At 42.0% G+C, this 19,014-nt stretch overlaps 1 protein-coding gene and 1 long non-coding RNA gene across 2 annotated transcripts in view; one reads left to right on the forward strand and one right to left on the reverse strand.

The window, feature by feature from the left end:
• Positions 1 to 562: 562 nt before the first annotated feature.
• Positions 563 to 19,014, reverse strand: part of Drosha (drosha ribonuclease III) — a 117,951-nt gene continuing 99,499 nt past the window's right edge. The window contains 7 exon segments of the mRNA XM_048368458.1: positions 563 to 825; positions 2,412 to 2,458; positions 3,433 to 3,525; positions 6,697 to 6,800; positions 6,889 to 6,971; positions 7,237 to 7,378; positions 18,334 to 18,439. Coding sequence (XP_048224415.1) covers positions 695 to 825; positions 2,412 to 2,458; positions 3,433 to 3,525; positions 6,697 to 6,800; positions 6,889 to 6,971; positions 7,237 to 7,378; positions 18,334 to 18,439 — 706 coding nt within the window. The 3' untranslated portion in view covers positions 563 to 694.
• Positions 12,381 to 16,645, forward strand: LOC125367766. The gene is made up of 3 exons (XR_007214146.1): positions 12,381 to 12,390; positions 13,967 to 13,972; positions 16,031 to 16,645. It is a non-coding gene; the product is annotated as an uncharacterized LOC125367766 (long non-coding RNA).

The following is a 19,014-nucleotide window of genomic DNA, read 5'->3' on the forward strand; positions in this document are numbered from 1 at the left end:
GATAGAGCCGCTTCTGAATCCAATTTCAGGAGGTTCTTATACTTTTTCAGGGATCCACTAGTCCCATGGTGAGAACAGCTGTTAAAATGGTGATCTGCCTTAAATCCTGATTTCTCAGCCACTCTAAGCATTCAAAGAAAGTGTGGAACTCAAATACAAGTCCTGTCCCCATCCCATTAGCCAGTTAAACATTAAACATAATCTTTCTACAAAGGACTTATTGCTTAGAGCCACATAGTTCAATATTTGTAGCTGAGAACTTCATAAAAATCCAGATGAAAGCTGAAATTTTTACTTAAGAACCCAGATATTTCAAAACATGTAGCTGTTACCACAGTATAGTAAAAATATCTAGCCAAGTGAATCAGTCACAACATAAAAAAAAAAACAGGATCTAGACCATACAGAATATTTTTTTAATTTTATTGTTATAAGAACAAAATAGAAAAGGAATCATGAATGCCTACTACAGTAAAGTTTTCCATTTAAATAGAAGAATCAAATGCTTTGTAATAAAAACCATCCAGCTAAAAACAGAACATTTGATCGGTAAACCAATCACAGCAGTTGACTTCATGTTTTATTTCAATGGTCACACTTCATTCATTGTTTGAAGGAAAACTAGGCTAGGTCTCAACAGGCAACAGTCACAGTTATTAAGCAAGTAAACACGCCTCCACTTCCGGGCCCTCCTTCACTTCTTTCTGTCTTCAGTCTCGTCTGGCTCTCTCTCCTGGTGCTCTCTTTCCCACCTCATTTCTTTTAACTCTTGTCTGTATTTCCGTTCAATGAACCGCTTCTGATGGGCCATCTGGGGAAAGTTATCTGACACAAGGAGATATGTTTTATACTTAATAAAGGATAAGTTCTAGTGCAGAGGATGACACAAACAAAACATATGCACATGCATTGGTACCTCCAAATGACATGCGCACAGCTGGGATTTGTAAGGTTAGAAACAAGAGCTTTCTTCTTGTATTCTCTCTCATTCAGAAATATTGGAAGTCTAGATGGGCAACTAAACTTCAATGTCTGGTACAAAATTGAGTATAAAAGGCATCAAATCACACAAAACTGTTAAAACACAGACATATTGCTTTGGAATGCTTTTAACCAAGTGCTTCAACAAAGCTCTCCTATAACACATCATATTCAAGAGAGAATAAAGGATACACTACAATAGGGGTTTTATTTTTTAGAAACATTTAAGCCAAAAGCTCAAAACAAATAAGTGGTATTACCAAACCCCTTATTTACCAAGAATTAACTTTTCTGGAAAGAACAACATAATCACCCCACACCCCCCAAGGAAGTTATAAGCTAAGTCATTCTTTCTTGTCATTAATTAATTATTAGCAAATAGAAGTTTAAGCTACATTTAGTTTGGTCTTTGACAGACTAAGACTTAGGAAGTGTACTATTCAGTTGTCATTTGCAGTCCAAGTTCAGTCAGCCATGCAACAAATTAAGAGATCAAGTTCGGGATAAGAACAATGGCCACTGCACATGCAGAGACACACGCACACACACACACACACTCACTCATCACAAAGGACACACGAGCCATGGTCACCATAAGGAAGTGACAGTGCCCTGCCCAGCCAGCTGAGGACTGAGGCCCGCGCTGAGCAAGCTCTCCCCATCTCACAGTGAGGGAGCAGGGGAGGTGTGGGCAAGCAAGTTTTCTTCTCTACTGTATGAGCAAAACATAATGCAAATCTATCTATCTATTGATAGCATTTTCCTAAAGTGGTCTGACCCTTGTTTATGTGGTATTCCATCCTCACCCCAGGTCAGAAAAGACCAGGGCCAGGGAGGGAGAAAAAGCTCGTGAAAGACAGGTGGTGAACCAGCAAAAGACTTTGTAAGTCTGGAGTCAGTTAGTTTTAATTGCAACAACTGACCTCTGACCCTTCAGTAAAACTTATTTATACTGATTTAAATACTACGATTAGAAAAGAACTCAAGCAAATTCCAAGAAACTGAGTTTCTATCATGTGAACTTTAAAACATGTAAATATCTTTGAAATTTCATAAAATGACCAAAAACTAAACAGAAAGGCATATTCATGTGTATACTTCTGTGTCTGTGTAAGATCTTAGAAGTACAGGGAAATACACAGAAGGAAATACACTTTGGGGTCCACACAGCTTACTGGGAGGCATATGTTTCTATGTCAAAAAGGATAATGAAAACCAAATGCACTTGAGAATGCTTTTTAAAAAAACTGTAAGTCCACTTTATACATACCCTACATTTTACTCTATTCTGTATGTGGAGAATAATTATTATAAGAAAAACAAGATCACATTTTTATCAGCCCTCGCCATTTTTCCACTACCTCATTTTCTTTCCATAAAACACTCATTACATTATGAACATATAATTAGAGAAAAAGATACCGGCTTACATTTTTCAAGTGCATCCATTGCAGCTCCCATTTCCGCTTGCTGAATACTGTGAAATAAAATAAAGGTGGGTACATATTAAAGAACTATTTCAACGACATAATATATGGCTGTAAAATATTAAGGCAGATTTTCATGTACAGCGCATCAAATTTCATCTGATTATTCCTACTGTCACACATGAAACTGCGTGGAATATACACAAGAACATGCAGAAATGTGCACAGAGCCTTCTTACAATGTTCATTTCAATACTCTTGCGATAAAATGGCTTCTACCTATATTAGTCTGCAAGTATTTCTCACTTTAGTTTTGGGGAAAAAACCCTTCATTATAAAGCTTAAAGAGGAAATATACACACACATATATGAAGTATATATGTACACGTACAATATAAACATATGTCATTTGTAATGTTATATGACATATATGTGGCGGAGCTAAATTAATTGGAGGGTACGAGGAAAGGTGGCAACATACATCTATTTTTACATAAAGATGTTAAGCATGTCCACAAGGAGCAAGTGAGTCATGAAATACAGTTTCTGCAAGTGAAGCTCTGGCTCATGTGGGAGGCTGCCAGTCTTCAGCAAAAGATAAAGGACAGTGCCCAAGCTCTGAATTCAAGCCCCAGTACTGGCACTGGCACGCACACACACATGCACACGCGCACACACACATGAAGTATCTGATGGCTGTAGCATACACAACATGACATGTTATATCTAGCTTGCCTCAGTGCCTGTACTCCTTTGAGACTAAACTGCCCAGAAGTGACTTGTGCATCAGCTAATGTGGTTTCCGCAAAGTAGCCCAAGCCCCTTACCCTTTCCAGGGATGATTATCAAGATTAGGAGTTGGTTTGGTACAGACAGATTCCTCGAGATTCATTTTGCTATTACATTCAAATACTCAGCACACACACTTATTAAGTTAGCAAAGACAGACTGCAGCCTACGAGCCCCCAGGACTTCCCGGTCCCAGGTGCTCATTCAATGAAACTCAAGTACTTTCTTCTCATACCTGGGTCCTTTCCCACAGCCGATCCTTTCTCCCTTGAAGTAAACAGCCACGGTGTACGTTCTGGCGTGGGAGGGCCCCACCGTCTGCAGAGTCCTCAAGGGAAGAGAAGGAACAGTAATTATGGTGAAGTGCTGCTTAATTACTTTTGCTGCTACACAACTGACAAAAATCTTGTATTTATTGCCTAGATAGAAGAAGGTACAAATAAACAAGAAATGAGAAAATGGCAGACAAGGAAATGGGTAAGATTTCGATTTGCTAACTTGACAAATACTGGTTTTGAAGCAGGAAATTTTTAAAAATCTGCATCTCATTTTTGTCTTCCCCCCCACAAAGTAATATGAACAGCATCTGAAGATTCACAGAACACAATACTTTTATACAACTTCTAAGTGTCTATTCCAAGTATAAATTACAAAACTTTTGTTGAGAGAAAGTTAAAGAACTAGCTGGGTGCAGGTGGCTCCTATCTGTAATCCTAGCTACTTAAGAGGCTGAGATCTGGAGGATTGCAGCTCAAGGCCAGCGGAGCAGACGGGGATGGAGGTGTGACTCAACTGGCAGAAGAACATCAGCCAAGCAAGCCAGCCAAGCTATTCCTCCACTCATATTTTTAAAGTACTAGTCAGAGCTAAACACACAAAAAAAAATTAGGGTAACACACCTCAAGTCTCTTCTGAATGGTCTCGCACCCACTATGGATTCTTCCTAAGGTCTTCTATCTCACCTAACTGATCAGAACACACACTTAATTTCTGAAATACCCGTGATCATTTCAGAGGTGAGCTACACCACCAACAAAACAAAGCTCCAGACACTCGCGATTTTACTGACAGGGTGCGGATTTCAAACACAGTAAACCTGGTAACTTCAAGTAAAAGAGTAATTAAAAATAATATATATATATATTTAAAAGGTAATGGAATGGACACAGCAATCGTGAAAATAATGATGCAAAGCAATCTCATCATCATGATAATCAAGAATAGATTTCTAGGGCTTCCAGTGGGGTCGAGGAGGAGTGCAGTCCTTCCCATGGAGTCTCCATTCAGGGTGAGCATGCGCAGTGGAGAAAGGAGGAGTGCAGTCCTTCCCTCGAGTCTCCATTCAGGGCGAGCATGCGCAGTGGGGTTAAGTGGGGTTAGCAGTGTTGTCCTTCCCATGGAGTCGCCATCCAGAGCGAGCATGCGCAGTGGCCTGGCCAAGGAAGAGCTCGCCGCCATCGCGCTGTGCCAGGAGGTGTCACCCGAATTTTGTACTTTAATTATCCCTTTGATGGGGAAACACTCTGTGCCTTTCATATAGTACAGGGTAGATATTCATTATGCTTATTAGGCACCTATTAAAATGCTATTTCTAAACATTTGCGCTCTATTCCTCATAAATAAAAGAAATGTCGTTCCACGGGTGACAGCTTCTTGGACAGCTTCCTGGGGTGGGGGTTTTTGACTCATCCTACTCTTGGCTTCAGTCTCGCTTTCAGAAAAAGGAAGAAAAAGCCCATAAAGTGCTATGACTGTTAAACAGAAACATGAAAAAAAGGCTCAAAATTCCCAGCTTCCACTTTGTTCTTCATTGGGGGCTGTGCAGTCTGCAAAGCCCGAAAGAGGGCTCCCACTCCACTCCACAGGGCGGGTGCTGGAAACGCGTTTGCAGAGGCACCCCTAAAATCATCTACCCGCCAAACCATGGGATGTAAATTCTGTAATCCTCCTTAAAATTCTCTTTCAACATGGTGCCAGGAGGTAATCAATCGCATGACACCAGAGTGAGCCCATCATCCACATGGGAGTTAGGCAGGCTCTGTTGGGGGCGGTAGGAACCGGAAGGGGCTGGGTGAAAGAGAGTGAAAGAGTATGAACATGGTCCAAATAGAGATTGTCAGCAAGGCTGATACTTGTTAAAATTATATTAAGAAGCAGGAGTATTAAGGGAGAGTGATGGAAGGGGGTGGTAGGAATATATTGTATACATTTGTCAAATGTCACAATGAAATAGATGGATAATGTATGCTAATTTTTTAAAAAACTGGTGTTATGTGGTGTAGGGACCCATTCTTTTTGAATGACCTTTGGTATATTCAAAAGGAGAGGCAGGGGTCTGGGAATGTGGCTTAGTGGCAGAGTGCTTGCCAAGCATGTATGAAGCCTGAGTTCGATTTATCAGCACCACATAAACAGAAAAAGCTGGAAGTGATGCTATGGCTCAAGTGGCAGAGTGCTAGTCTTGAGCAAAAAGAAGCCAGAGACAGTATTCAAGCCCTGAGTTCAAGCCCCAGGACTGGCAAAAAAAAAAAAAGAAAAAAAAAAGAAAAGAAAAAGCAGAGGCAGCTTTTGATGATATAAATCCTAGGGAGAAAAGTTGTAGCTCAGCGTTACCCAGCCAGCATGCTTCTTATATGGTGTTCCTCCCACAGATATCCTTCAGGCAACAGACACAGAGTCAAGAAGCAAAGCACAGAAAGCCAACCAAATATTGCTACAACTATACACAGCCAGCAAGAGTTGTAAGAAATAAAAAAGATACGTTTTTTAAAACACACATTAAAAACTACTTAATCTGAAAATCCCTTTGTTAATTTTGAACTCTTAGGATGTCTCTCTGTCAGGTGGTACTGGGGTTTCAATCAGGCAGGAGCATTTTCTTTTCTTTTCTTTTCTTCTCCAGCACCAGGATTTGAACTCAGGGACTAGCTTTTGCTCACTTGAACCACACTTGCAGAGTGGCTTCTTGCTAGTTATTTTGGAGATGGAGTTTCATGGATGCTTCTGCCCTGGCTAGGTCTGATCTGTACTCTTTGGTCTTGGTCTCCTGAGTAGTTAGGATTCACAGGTGTGACCACTGGGCCAGCCTTGTACCTCAACTCTACCCATGCACAGCTGGGATTGCAGACAACATGCCCTATTGAGACAGAAGCCTTACCAACTTTGTGCCCAAGCTGTTCTCACACAACCTGAGAAGCTGGGATTATAGATGTGGGATTATAGGTGACCACCAGGCAGTAGTTAACAGAGAATTTTCAAGATGGGAGAAAGCAGAGAGATGGAGAGGCACCACTTATTTACAACTAATACTGAGAGTCCAAAGAGCTTCTGCACTGAGCCCAGTGTGACAGTCAGGAAGTCATATCCCAGGCTCTTTCTTACCTTGATACCTATTGGTATGATGATAGCAATGATACCACAACACCAGCCCCACTGGATCATCATGGACAATCAACTCTAAAACACAGTGGCCCCAATGCCTGCAGGCAGCAGTACTTACTTGTACAGGGGGATGTCTGGCTCTTTCCCTTCTGTTCTAAGTGTCAAGCAACACTGTTGCAGCTGGGATTTGGGGTCATTCCAATCCTGGTTCAGAATGAACTCCTGTGCAAGTTCCCAAAAACATTTAGTGGTGGCTTCTGGAATCACCAGAAATAAAACATACCATCATTGAAACTTTAACTGAGCTTACTTTCAATCGTGGAAAGAAACAGACATTCATGAAGGTATGTACGTATTCCAAGTCCTTATCAATGTACAATGCTGCAATAAATGCTGAAAAACAAGATGGAAGAGTAAACCACAATTCACAGGAGCAAAAGAACTGGACTTTTAAACAATGTTGTAGCAAGATTTTCCATTTCCAGCGCCTTTGTAGTCCTTCTTCCTCTCCTGTCCTCCTCTCTTTCCTTCCATCTGTCCTCCCTCCATCCGATCTGCCAATCCTCCCTCCTTCCCTCCCCAGAACAAAGGCTAGATACTGGTTAGTTTGACTTAAACTTCGCACCTATGTGTTAAGAGAAAGCTTTTCAGAACTCACACTCCAAAAGGTCCGCCAATGTCTTGGTCCGCAGGGCCACGGGCCGCTTGGTTTTGTCATTGGTGATGGCGTATTCCTGCATGCCCAACTCTTCTGCTACTTTGGCTTGAGTTCTGTTATTCACCAAAGAGCTTCGCAACAACTGGTCAAAAGGAATTGGGGTACACATAGGAACCAGTCACTTCACTTTTGCTCTCTCTCGAGTCTGTATCCTCCAGGAGAGCCCTCAGGTGATGGTAACATACCCCTCTACTTCTAGCATTACTTTTTTCAGTTCTGGGTATTGAACTCAAGTTCTCCTGCTTGCTAATCTGGCACCTTACCACTTGAGCCACGCCTCCCGTCCCTTTTCGCAGCACTAGTTACTTTCAAGGTACAGCCTTACTTTATGCTCAGGTTGCTGGCATGGCTAAGATTCTATTTGTGCTTCTGTGATGCCAGAGATGATAGGTACATACCATGCACTCAGTCATGGTGCTAGAGGCACATGCCACCATGCCCACCATCTAGTTGAGTGAGATGAAGCCTTATAAATGTCTTTTCGTTCCATTTGGCTGCAAATTATAAATTTTCTGACCTCCACCTCTTAAGCAGCTAAGATTACAGGCTTGAGCCACTAAAGCAGTTTCTAGTATCTTATCTTTTTTTAGGTGCAGTCCTAGGGCATGATCTTAGGGCCTAAGCACTGTCCCTGATCCTTTTATTGCTTAAGTTTAGTGCTCTACCACTTGAGCTAACTCCACTTCCAACTTCTTGCTGGTTAATAGGAGATAAGAGTCTCATGGACTTTCTTGTCCAGCTGGCTTTGAACTACAATCCTCAGCACTAGAATTACAGGCATAAGGCACCAGCACCCAGTTCTAGCATCTTCTTAATAACTATCTCTGCTTTGACAACCTGGATTTTACCTAATAGTTAAAGATCTCAATAGCTTGTTTAGTATCATAGAGTTGGGTTAGGGTGTACATTATAATATTTTTACAACTCACAGCTTGGGCAAGGAGTGTGGCTCAAGAAGGAGGGAAGGAGAGAGGGAGGGAAGGAGGGAGGGAGGGAGGAAGGACAGACAAGAGGGAAAAGGCAAACATATAGTCATCAAGTTCTATGGCACTGTTCCTAATTTTGACATTATAGGACTTTGAAAAGTGATCTTATGCTATGCACTGTTGAAAAGATTAAAATTACTTATTTACACTTTTACTATTATTTTAAAGATTTAGCCTATGTCATGAATCCCATAATAATATCCTTTATCTTTAATCAAATTCATGTATAATTTCCACATTTTAACTTCAGGAATTCAAAACTGAAATGTCTGAGGAATTTCAGAGAGCTAGAACTATTCAAACAGCAACAGTCGACATTGCTGAAAACCATAAAACCCTTCCATGACACAGGTACTAGCTTGGCTTAGCCACTTAACCCTCATTAAGGAAAAACCCAGGGGGAGGCTGGGAACGGGGTTGAAGAACAACCGGAGAACCCCTAAGATTTTGGGAATAATGCATCTAAAATGACAGCTTTTTCCGGAACAGTGTAACCAAATCCTAGAATTCCTGAAGATGAGGACCAAAAGCAGGGAGCAGCACGAGTCTCCGGTATTCCATTTCTACTCTTCCACATCGCACTTGGTTGATTAGATGCAAGTTTTATGCTCTGTGGCTGCACACTGTCAACAAAACTTATGAAAATCAAGATTTATCCTCAGTGCTTGATATTGAATCCTTGGCAATAGATAAATAAGAAACAATATGTTCTTAATTTGCCTGACAATGATTCATGATGCAGAAATACAACTTGATCTTCATAAGCTATGCTTGTTGCTGAATTTCAGACTATTACTCTTTGCCTGTCTTTGCTTCCTTCTGCCTCCTGTGCCCCCCCTTAACTCTGTGCTGTTTTCAATCCAGTGGTTCATTAAAATTAATATCCATGGAGCAACTCAAAATTAAAAAGGCCAAACATAAGACCCAGTGAATAAAGAGCCCAGCAGCCTAATATCTTGTAATTACAGAGTACTTGAGCTGGAGGGGATAAATCACTTGGGGTTTTGATTTTTACTTGGAAGGGGGGAAGGGTTCCTAAAGTATAGGCAGTGGGCAGCAAGGCTATCTGAGGAAAACAATTTTGCTGAGCAAGCTGGGTGCTCTCAGCTCCTAAGCTTTAGTTGAGGGGAGAAAACTTCTTAGGCTCTGGGTATGGTGTGTTCATGCACCACACCAACGAGCCCCGTGGGCAAGGGCACACAAATGATGACAGGTCGCTGGTTCCAGGGTTCCAGCTGCCACCTTCCCATGTCAGGGTTCCTCACTCAAGGGCTGTGCGGTAATGCTGTCTGACAGCCAAGAAGGCAGGCAGAGGGGAATGGAGGCAGACATGTCCCTGGTTTTATTTAAGACAAGCCTTGACAGTTGTTAAAGCAGCAGGGTTAGTGAACAGAAAGTGAGATCTCTACATTCTTGCCAGAAACTCTGAGCCTGAACCAAAAGTCAGCAAAGGAGAAGGAAGCTATTACTCAACCACATTTTTGTAGTGTGTCTAAATTTGGTTGTTGGTTTTTTTTTTAACTATTTTTTCTTTTGGTCTTTTCTTTTTTGGTACTGGAGATTGAACCCAGGACATTGCACTTGCTAGGCAAGCGCTTTGCCACTGAGCTACATCCCAGCCCAGAGTGTCTAAATTTGGAAGATGGGTTGAAATGAGATGAGACCTTGTTCTTTACTTAAGCATAGAAGTTGAAGTGGTGGTTCTTTAAACAATAATTCTATCCTTGTTCTAAGTAAACAAATACCCTTGCTATTTGTCCGAGTGGGATCCAGAAGGGATCAGTAGGAAGAAAAGCATCTAAAGTTATGGAGGTTCAGTGGACCAGTGAGGAAGGCTGGATTACTTACTCACCAGGCTGGGTGCTAAAGACTGCAGAACCCTGAGGCTCAACAGCATCCTGTTACTACCAAAGGAACAGCCCTCATTCAAAGGGGCCCACACCAGATTGTTCCCACAATGCACTGTACAGGCGGCAGCATCAGCACAGGTACACATGTGCTTACCTAGACCCTAGCTGTCCAGAGGGGCTGACCCTAAGTAAAGACCTTTTATGGGTCACACACCTGGCTGCAATAGAGTAGTAAAGGTGCTTCTTACATATCAGTGTCTGGGCTTCCAAGAACCAGGGAGTGCAAATTGCTATGGATGGAACTTGGACACTTGTTTTCAAAGAAAGTCATGCTCATAGACTGATAAACACAGACTTGGAAGTGAAAAAGAACGAGTGTGTCAGTGGGAGGGGTTTCTAGGAAGAGGAACCATGGTGGCAAATGCAAGGGATAGAGAATGACCACTGGGTAAGTAGAGGAGCAAACAGAGCCCAGGGAGGCTGATACAGTCAAGGCTGACAGATGGAGAGATGCCATAATTTTTCTGGTTGGCACAAAGAATCCCAGAAGCGGTTTTGGTGAACCAGTTTAAATGTGGCAAGACATAGGATGAAAATTCTAGAGATGATGATGGTGTGTGTGTGTGTGTGTGTGTGTGTGTGTGTGTGTGTGTGATAATATACATATATATATAACAAAGATGATACATCTGCTAGGTTTTTTTTGGTAAAAATCTAGAAAAGGAACATTAAACACTAAACTGAGCACAACATAGTTATCAGACTGTATAAATAATGCCTTGTTTTAGAGATCATAATTTTTTTTTACTTCTGTCAGGTCCTAGCTAAGTGACTATATGTTAAGTTACTAAATCTCTCTGGGCCTCAATTTCCTTCAACTGTGTAATGGAGCAAGTGGTAGCCACCTCACAGGGTTATGATGAAAATAAATCAATGTGCAAACAACAATGACAGAATTGTAATAAAAATACCCGAAATGTCACCTTCTGTTTCTATTTACAATAGCATCCTCATTATTAGGTAAGATTTGCTTGCCCTTCTGTAGTAAGAAAATGGTTCTGGATTTGATTTCAATGCAGAATGTTCCGGATCCCCATTTCCTCACTGCTATCCAAGGCTTCCATTTCACCAAGCATTAAACTGGTCCTAACAATCCTTTATTTAACACTCTGTTAAGCAAACAAAGTTTAATATGAATAGCCAGAAACACTGGGGGAAAGAAAGCTAGTCAGGCTCTCTGCAAACAGTGCAAAGGATCGCTGATCCTTCGTGCAATGTCAGGGACCAGAAAAAGCAACCTCAGTCTCAAATGAAGTTTGTGAGAATCTAGTATGTTTCCCACTGTCTCAGCAGAGCAGTCCTTCACAATTTTTTGACACTTAAATTTTCAGAAGAACAAGGTTTGCTGGTTTAAATCAAACACATATATTGGCATTCTTCCTTTCACTTCCCTATTCACTCTTGATTTGAAAGAAACCACAGCTGTGAGACATGAGCTACGAAAGAGAGCCATCTAGTGTAAACTAGGTAGACTGTGATTTATTATTTTGAGGGCTTTCATAGAAGAACATGGGAGAAAGCAGAATACACTATTAAAAGTGACAGTGATATGCCACACAGGACTATTATACCAAGAGTGGTAGCCAGATGGTCTCCATTTCCCGTGATAATTAAAGGAAAGGTATACAAATGCTAGCAGGCAGAGTGCAGGTCAGATACAAAGAGCGGCATTATGTCAGTGATAGAGAAATCCTCAAGCAGGAGGCCAGGGAATCCATCTTCTCAAAGAGATCTCTCAGATAAAAGATCCCCACTTGTCTGGATGATTTATGCTCTGTGCTGTCTGCAGACAGCAGAGTAGGATGAGATCACTGCCTCTCAAGTTTTTTTTATTTGTAATCCTTGCTCTTTTCCCCATCATCCCAAGTCATTCCTCTAACAGCAAACAAGAACTTCTGCCAGTTTACCTCACAATGCCTTACAAAGAATGGGCATGGGGATTAGCAACTCTGCAAATTTGCAAGCATCACAAGACAAGCATTCCAGCACCAGTGAATGCTTTACCTTTCCTTGAGACACTCATAGTTACCACTGGGTATGCTCATCCTAAAAACCAAAACCTTCAGTAAAGGCAACAGAACTTCAGTGTAACCAAATGAATACCAGGACGCTGGAACATGAGTTGTCAGCAGGTGAGGACGGAAGGAGGTCAAGTGAAGGTGAGGAACAAACAGAGAAAGGAAGGGTGGGCAAACACAGTCATAATATTCAAGGTACACATATGAAAATGGAACCAGGCAACCTGGGGGGATGGGTGGGATGGAGAGAGATGGGGAAGAAATGAGAAAAGGGATGACACTAAGACACACTGTAATCATAACCTGACATGAACATATAGAGTTGAAAACCCTCATACAACCACTTAAAGATAATTAAAAAAACAAAACAGAAATAGAAAGTTCTTGGATATTCCAATTTAAACTCAGTTATACTAAGACAATTGTATCCAACTAGCATTCCCTTCCAAGTAGGCCTTTTGAAGTATCTAACTTACAGGGCAGTACATTTGTCCTCATCAGCATTCAAGGCCTGGAAACCACAATTACATCGGCTCGGTTGTTATTCTCTTGTAAACCAAGTATGTGAGGAACTGGCTCAAAGCTAAGTAAAGCTTTCCAATCTGATTTACTATGTCCTTTAACCAGGATTATTCATTTAACAAACTTCCCACGCAACTTCAACTGCCATATGCAATCCTTCCCGTGTATTTAAATTCACGTCAATCCTTAAGTCATTCAAATGTGAGTTCTTAGTTTCTTCCCTTACACCTAGAGCAACATGCCATCTCGTTGCAGGAGCAATTCCTTTGCCCTCTTGATATGACTTAGCTGTCTGTAAAACTCACACTTTTCCGACATTCTGTATTAAGGGCATCCCTCGTGTCAAGGGCTGCTGAGCCTAATTGTGATGAAGAGAAGCACGCTCTCACACAACTTCTATTATACTGAGACAGCAGGCAGATGAAAGTAAGGGCCAGTACAGAATGGGTTCCGGGTAGAAAAGCAGGTACAACAAAACCCTGATGCAGGAGGGGCTTGCAGGAGCACTGGGCAGCTGGTACAGATTGGGAAGGGCATGTGACATGAGGCTGGGGAGGTGGGCAGGGCCAGATTCCCAGACCTGTGCTCATTCATAAGTCACTGAAGAACAACTGGAAAGTATTAAGCTCGGATGTAAAGGCCATTCATTCAAGGCCTATTCCCTGATCAATGACACGTCAGGATTTTTCCCAAGAACCCAGATCAAGATGAAGAAAACAGATAAAAGCCCTTTCCAGCAGGAGTTTTCACTCTGATGGGAATGTTCCCTCTAACATGGAGATGAAGTTTCAGCCCACGGAGGGATCTCAGTGAGGGATCTTGAGTAGGGTGGGTTAAAGAAGGCTTCATTGCTAAGATGGCTTTGAGCTCAGAGCTGTAGGGGTAAGAGATTTGGCTTTATGGACAGCCAAGAGAAGGGCACTGCAGCCAAATGAACTGCCACATGCATAGGCCCCAAGGAAAGGCTAGTTCTGTGTTCTGTAGAAACCTAGTGTAAGGACCGCCAGAAAGGAAACCCACCACATGGTTCAAGAGTTTATTAGGGGGAAAGCAAACTGCTAGCCCACACAAGATGGAAGCATGGGGAGACAGAGGGGAAGAAGGGAAAAAGAGAAAAGAGCAAGAGAGAAAGAGTAAAAGAGAAAAGGAAAGAGAGCAGGGACTGTGTTGAGCCGGATTATATAGGAAAAGGTGGGCAATATGGCCAGGTGGATTGGATCTGACCTCAAAGAAGGAGGAGGTAACTGCCTCCAGGTGTGCCAGTTACCTAGGTAACAGGTACTGGGCGCAGACTTAAACAGGTGGGGAGCATCTGCATGGAGCCCTCCCAGGGGTGGACTTTATACCTAGTAGAGGCTGAGGTGAAGATTGTAGGAGACAAAGTCAGAGACAGGGGCAGGAAGGCAGGTCCTACAAGGTGACCCTACAACCGTTCCCTTTTACTCTCAATACAAAAGACGGAGCACATGCCCAGAGAACAGATGTCACCTGGCTTCCCATTAAACAATCTCTCTAGATTCTATGCTGAAAGCAGACTGAGAAGAGGAGAAGGAACAGATAAAAAGGGTGTGGAATCAGTGGCCATAGATGGAAATGGTAAGGTTCAGAATAACTAGAGAAAGTAAAAAAACATCAAAGGGCCATGCGAAGGGTGGACAGATAGAGAGAAAAGAGCGAAGGAACAATGGAATGAGTCTTACCGATATAAGGACACTAAAAGAGAAATAGGTTTAGAGGGAAAAACTGGTTTGTTTTGGGCACATTAGGTTTGAAATGCTTATTAGAAATTCAACTAACAGTTTTTCCCCCAAATCTTTTCTCCCTTTTAACTTTTCTCTCAAGTGTTTGTCATAGCAATGCAAAAGTCTGACTAACATAGTTCCCTAAAGGAAACTGTCATCAGAAGAAATGTGAGGCAGCCAGAATCTGCAGATATATTACAAATACACTGTCACATGCGAAACTCAGGAATCAGTCTGAATAGTTGTATAATTATGTTTCATTTGTCTGATAATTTGACATTTAATTCCCTAAGCAGACTGGATTCCCATGGAAGTATGACTATGTATATTTCTGATGACAACAATGATAAGTAGAGTGTACAGTCTGAAGTAGACCGTCCATCTAGTAGGCAGTGTACAAAAATGTCCACAAGAGCCAGGCGCTGGGTGGCTCACGCCTGTAATCCTAGCCACTCAGGAGGCTGAGATCTGAGGATTATGGTCTGAAATCAGCCTATGCAAGAAATTCTATGAGACTCATACCTCAAGTGGTAGAGTGCCAGCCCGGAGCAAAAAAGCTAAGAGAAGTTTTCCAGGACCTGAGTTTCAACTCCAATACTAGTTGGGCAGCAATGGCTCACACCTGTAATCCTAGCTACTCAGGAGGCATGAAAGTGCATGAGACGCTTATCCCCAATGAACCATTAGAAAACCAGAAGTGAAGCTGTGGCTCGGAGTGGCAGAGTGCTGGCCTTGAGCAAAAACAAACTCAAGGACAGCGCCCAGACCCCAATTTCAAGACCCGTTGACTGACAATAATAATAATAATAAACTCCATTACTGGCATACACAAAAAATGTTTGTTTTTTAAGCCTACAAGAGCATCAATGACAAACTCTTCAAAGAGCAGCATACATCCTGGGGAAAAGGCAGACCCAAGAAGCCCACTCTCCCGCGGACGGGGCTGCACTACCTTGTGCTTTGTATGACTGGAACCTAGGGTCCTGTCCTTTGCAACTTTATAAACATTACTTTCTCACTCTGATAGGGTCTCCTTGTCAATCACATGCCTCTAACATCTGACAGCTATGCAGAACTTTCACAGATTGAAGCGAAGCTTCTGTAGAGTCTGTGGGCGATGGAGATGAGGTAGTGAGAGGGCATAATCAAGAGACTCTGGAAGAACATGGTTAGGACTTGTGAATGTACTGGAACACAGGGAAGGGAGATGAGGGAAGGAATCAAAGGCACCCTGAGGTTTCTGATGCACAACACTGGGTGGGTGATGTGCTGTTCCATTACTGGGGGAAGTCCAGACAAGGATGAAGAGAAGATTATAAGGTCAGTCTCCATTGCAGAAATGCTAAAGACACAGCTGGAACTGGAGCTCAGAACACAGGTGGGTTGGTGGGTTCTGAGAGCTCTGCTTCTGCCAGCAGGGTGCAAGTGCTGACACTTAGAGAACCGATTCTGGGAGAGACACCAGGAAGGTGGGGACATGGCCCAGGAGTGTCTTCTGTGATACTGAGTATTTACTAACTGTAAAGAACACGATGAACCTGCGGAGAGGCACAGAGGAGGAAACCCAGAATGTATGGGCTTAGTTGGGCTGGTTCTCAGAACAACCACCTCTTTTTTTTGTGGGTATACTGGTACTGGAACCTGAATTCAGGACCCCTCATTCCCCTTTAGCTTTTTCACTGAAGGTAGCACTCTACCATTTCAGCCACAGCTCCACATCTGGATTTTTGGTGGTTTATTGGAGATAAGTCTCATGAACTTTTCTGTCCAGGCTGGCTTCAAACTGTACTCCTTAGATCTCAGCCTAAGTGCCTAGGATGTAAGTGTGAGCCACTAGCACTGGGCAACAATTCTTGACACCTACAAAGTCTACACCTTAATGGAGAACATTGAACATACAATTACTATTTTTCTGAGTAAGATATAAAACACAAGTTTATTCCTCTGGAAGACTCATGTTTGCTTAGGAATTTAATAGCAACTCAAGAAGAAAACACTTACCTAAAAGCAGTTAACTTGAAATGGTAATCAACTTAATTTAAAATTAAAGCACCACTGATTCCTCAGAGCTTATGGTATATAGTACACAGCAGAAGCGCAATCCCCACTGGGTGAATGAATGCTGGGCTTTGAAATTTCACCAAAAAATTACACCTAAACTTAGGAAAATCACCATGTTCACCCTAATTACAACATTTAAGTCTCACTTAAACTATTTCTAGGGTTCACAGTTGCAAAAATAAGATTCAATTCATTTCAAAGCAAACCATGCAGAAAAAAAATCATAAAGATGCAAAGACTTGTTATTTTCTTCAACATAATAAAGGCTACATTAACAAAGGCCTTAAAGGGTCCCACTATGTTTTGTTGCCCCATGAAGCAGCTGCCTTCCCCAGGCCCAGTTCTCAAGGGACTTCTCCAAGGTTACTCCTGGTGCTTTAAGAGGACATCATAACTGGCCGTTAGATATGTGTAGTTCAACTTTCTAGGTATATCACTGACTTTCTCCAAGTAAAACCAGTTTGCATCGAACAGATTCAACCAGTTTTAAGAGGGAGGGAGGGAGGGAGGGAGGGATGGGTGACACTTTGTTCATAATCCATTGTCTCTGTAGCTCCTTTTCAACTCATGTATGGCCTAGCTAACATGAGTCCTTGTTATTGCCTCTTGATCTTCCAGTTTTCATGTCATGACCTTATTTCTCTAGTCCCGGTTTGTAGAAAGCCAGGGCACAACTCTACCCATCTTTAAAGGTTCAAATACCATCATACCCATGTGGACTTCTTTCCACTCCACAGCTAGATGAAATCTTTCCCTAAACTACATAAGAACCACAATTTACCTATCTCTTTCATACTTAACATAGTCTACTTATACTTATAATGACTTATCTATACAGTGTACAGACACAAATAATATGCACAAAGTATTAGAATATTTTTATTTGTAATCATTTTCTTATACTTTAACCACTTCTAGTAGTGTTTTTATTTGTTCTTGTTTGCTTGAACTCAGGGCCTCAGTGCAGTCCCTGAACTTTTCTTACACAATGTTAGCACTCTACCACTTGAGCCACAGCTCCACTTTTAGCTTTTTGGTGGTGAATTGGAGATAAGTCTTATAGCCTTTCCTTCCCAGGCTGGATTTAAACCATAACCATCAGATCTCAACCTCCTGAGTAGCTAGGATTACAGGCACTAGCCACCAGTGCCCAGTGGTTTTTAAAATTCGTTAAAACACAGACTTAGTGTGGCTCATTTCTGCTTCCTTGTGAGTCCTAGCTCAATGCCTTGCAATAAAATGAACACTTCCAGGACATGCTACACCACTGTTACAGCTGGGATAAGAAGTGTCACCCCTTAAAGGCTCACCTGTTTTGGCTTGGTCTCTAGTCAGAGGTGCTGTTAAAGGTGACTGAAGGCTGAGGGCACTAACTTCATCAATGGATGGGTATATATAGCTATATGGACTATTAGGAGGCAAAGCCTACTCAGAGGCACCAAGTCACTGGGCGGGGGGGGGGGGGGGGGACGACAGCTTTGGAGGGCAGATCTTATTCCTGGTCCATCTCTCTCACTCTGTGCTTTCCACATTCACTATAAGGCAAGCAGCCTCTTTCCCATCATCTCACTGTCATATTTCTCCTTGTCCCAGACTCAAAGCAATGGAGACAGCTGACTATGGGCTGAAACCTCTGAAACCATGAACCAAAGGAACTAATCCTCCTTTGTTTTCCTCAGGTGTTTTGTCATAGCAACAAAAAGATGACTACCACCATGATCAAGAACCAAGTCACCAAATCCATAAATTCAGATCTTCCAGCAACCTTATTGGAGAGGGCAGTTTAAAACCAACTCACAGTTAAGTGGCCTTCGTGATGATCCGGGAAATGAATGAATAAGTACTCTGTGGCGACCAGCTGCATGATGGAGTCACCTAGGAACTCCATCCTCTGGTTGTGGCCTCTGAAACATCAATGTTGAGAAATCAATTAAGCATATACGGACTGAAGGGAAAACGATAACAGAATCTTTAAGACATCATGACAGGAAAAGGCAGTTTGTTCATTCTGTTTTAAAGCACAAAAATAATTCCCTGAGGACACTCAACTAAAAAGAGCTGAGTTCATATAGGCTGAGCTTCAAAGAAAAGCAAAATGAACACTTTCTACAGATTAAACAACAGCTAAAGCAAAAACTGGCAAACAGAACCTTGCCAGAAGCTGAGTGCCAGGTGGAAGTAAAGTCTTATAACAACACAAAGCAAAAGGGCCCAAGAATTTTTTATACTCTATTACTCAAAACCTAAATTCAGTTTAAAGGCATCTAAAAGAAAATCTGTAAGAATCCTTAATCTTTACAGTTTAAACAAAGTTGAGACTATATAATTTGGGAGAAGGGAGTCAAAAATAGTACTAAAAAACAGCTATTTCTGCTTCTTTTCTTTCTTTTTCCACTATCCACCCCTTCTGGTGCTGATGATCAAATTCAGTCTTGCACATGATAAGCAAACACACTACTACTGAACCGTATACTTAGCC

Source organism: Perognathus longimembris, chromosome 19 (genome assembly GCF_023159225.1).
Source record: "Perognathus longimembris pacificus isolate PPM17 chromosome 19, ASM2315922v1, whole genome shotgun sequence".
In the NCBI taxonomy this organism is placed as follows: domain Eukaryota; kingdom Metazoa; phylum Chordata; class Mammalia; order Rodentia; family Heteromyidae; genus Perognathus; species Perognathus longimembris.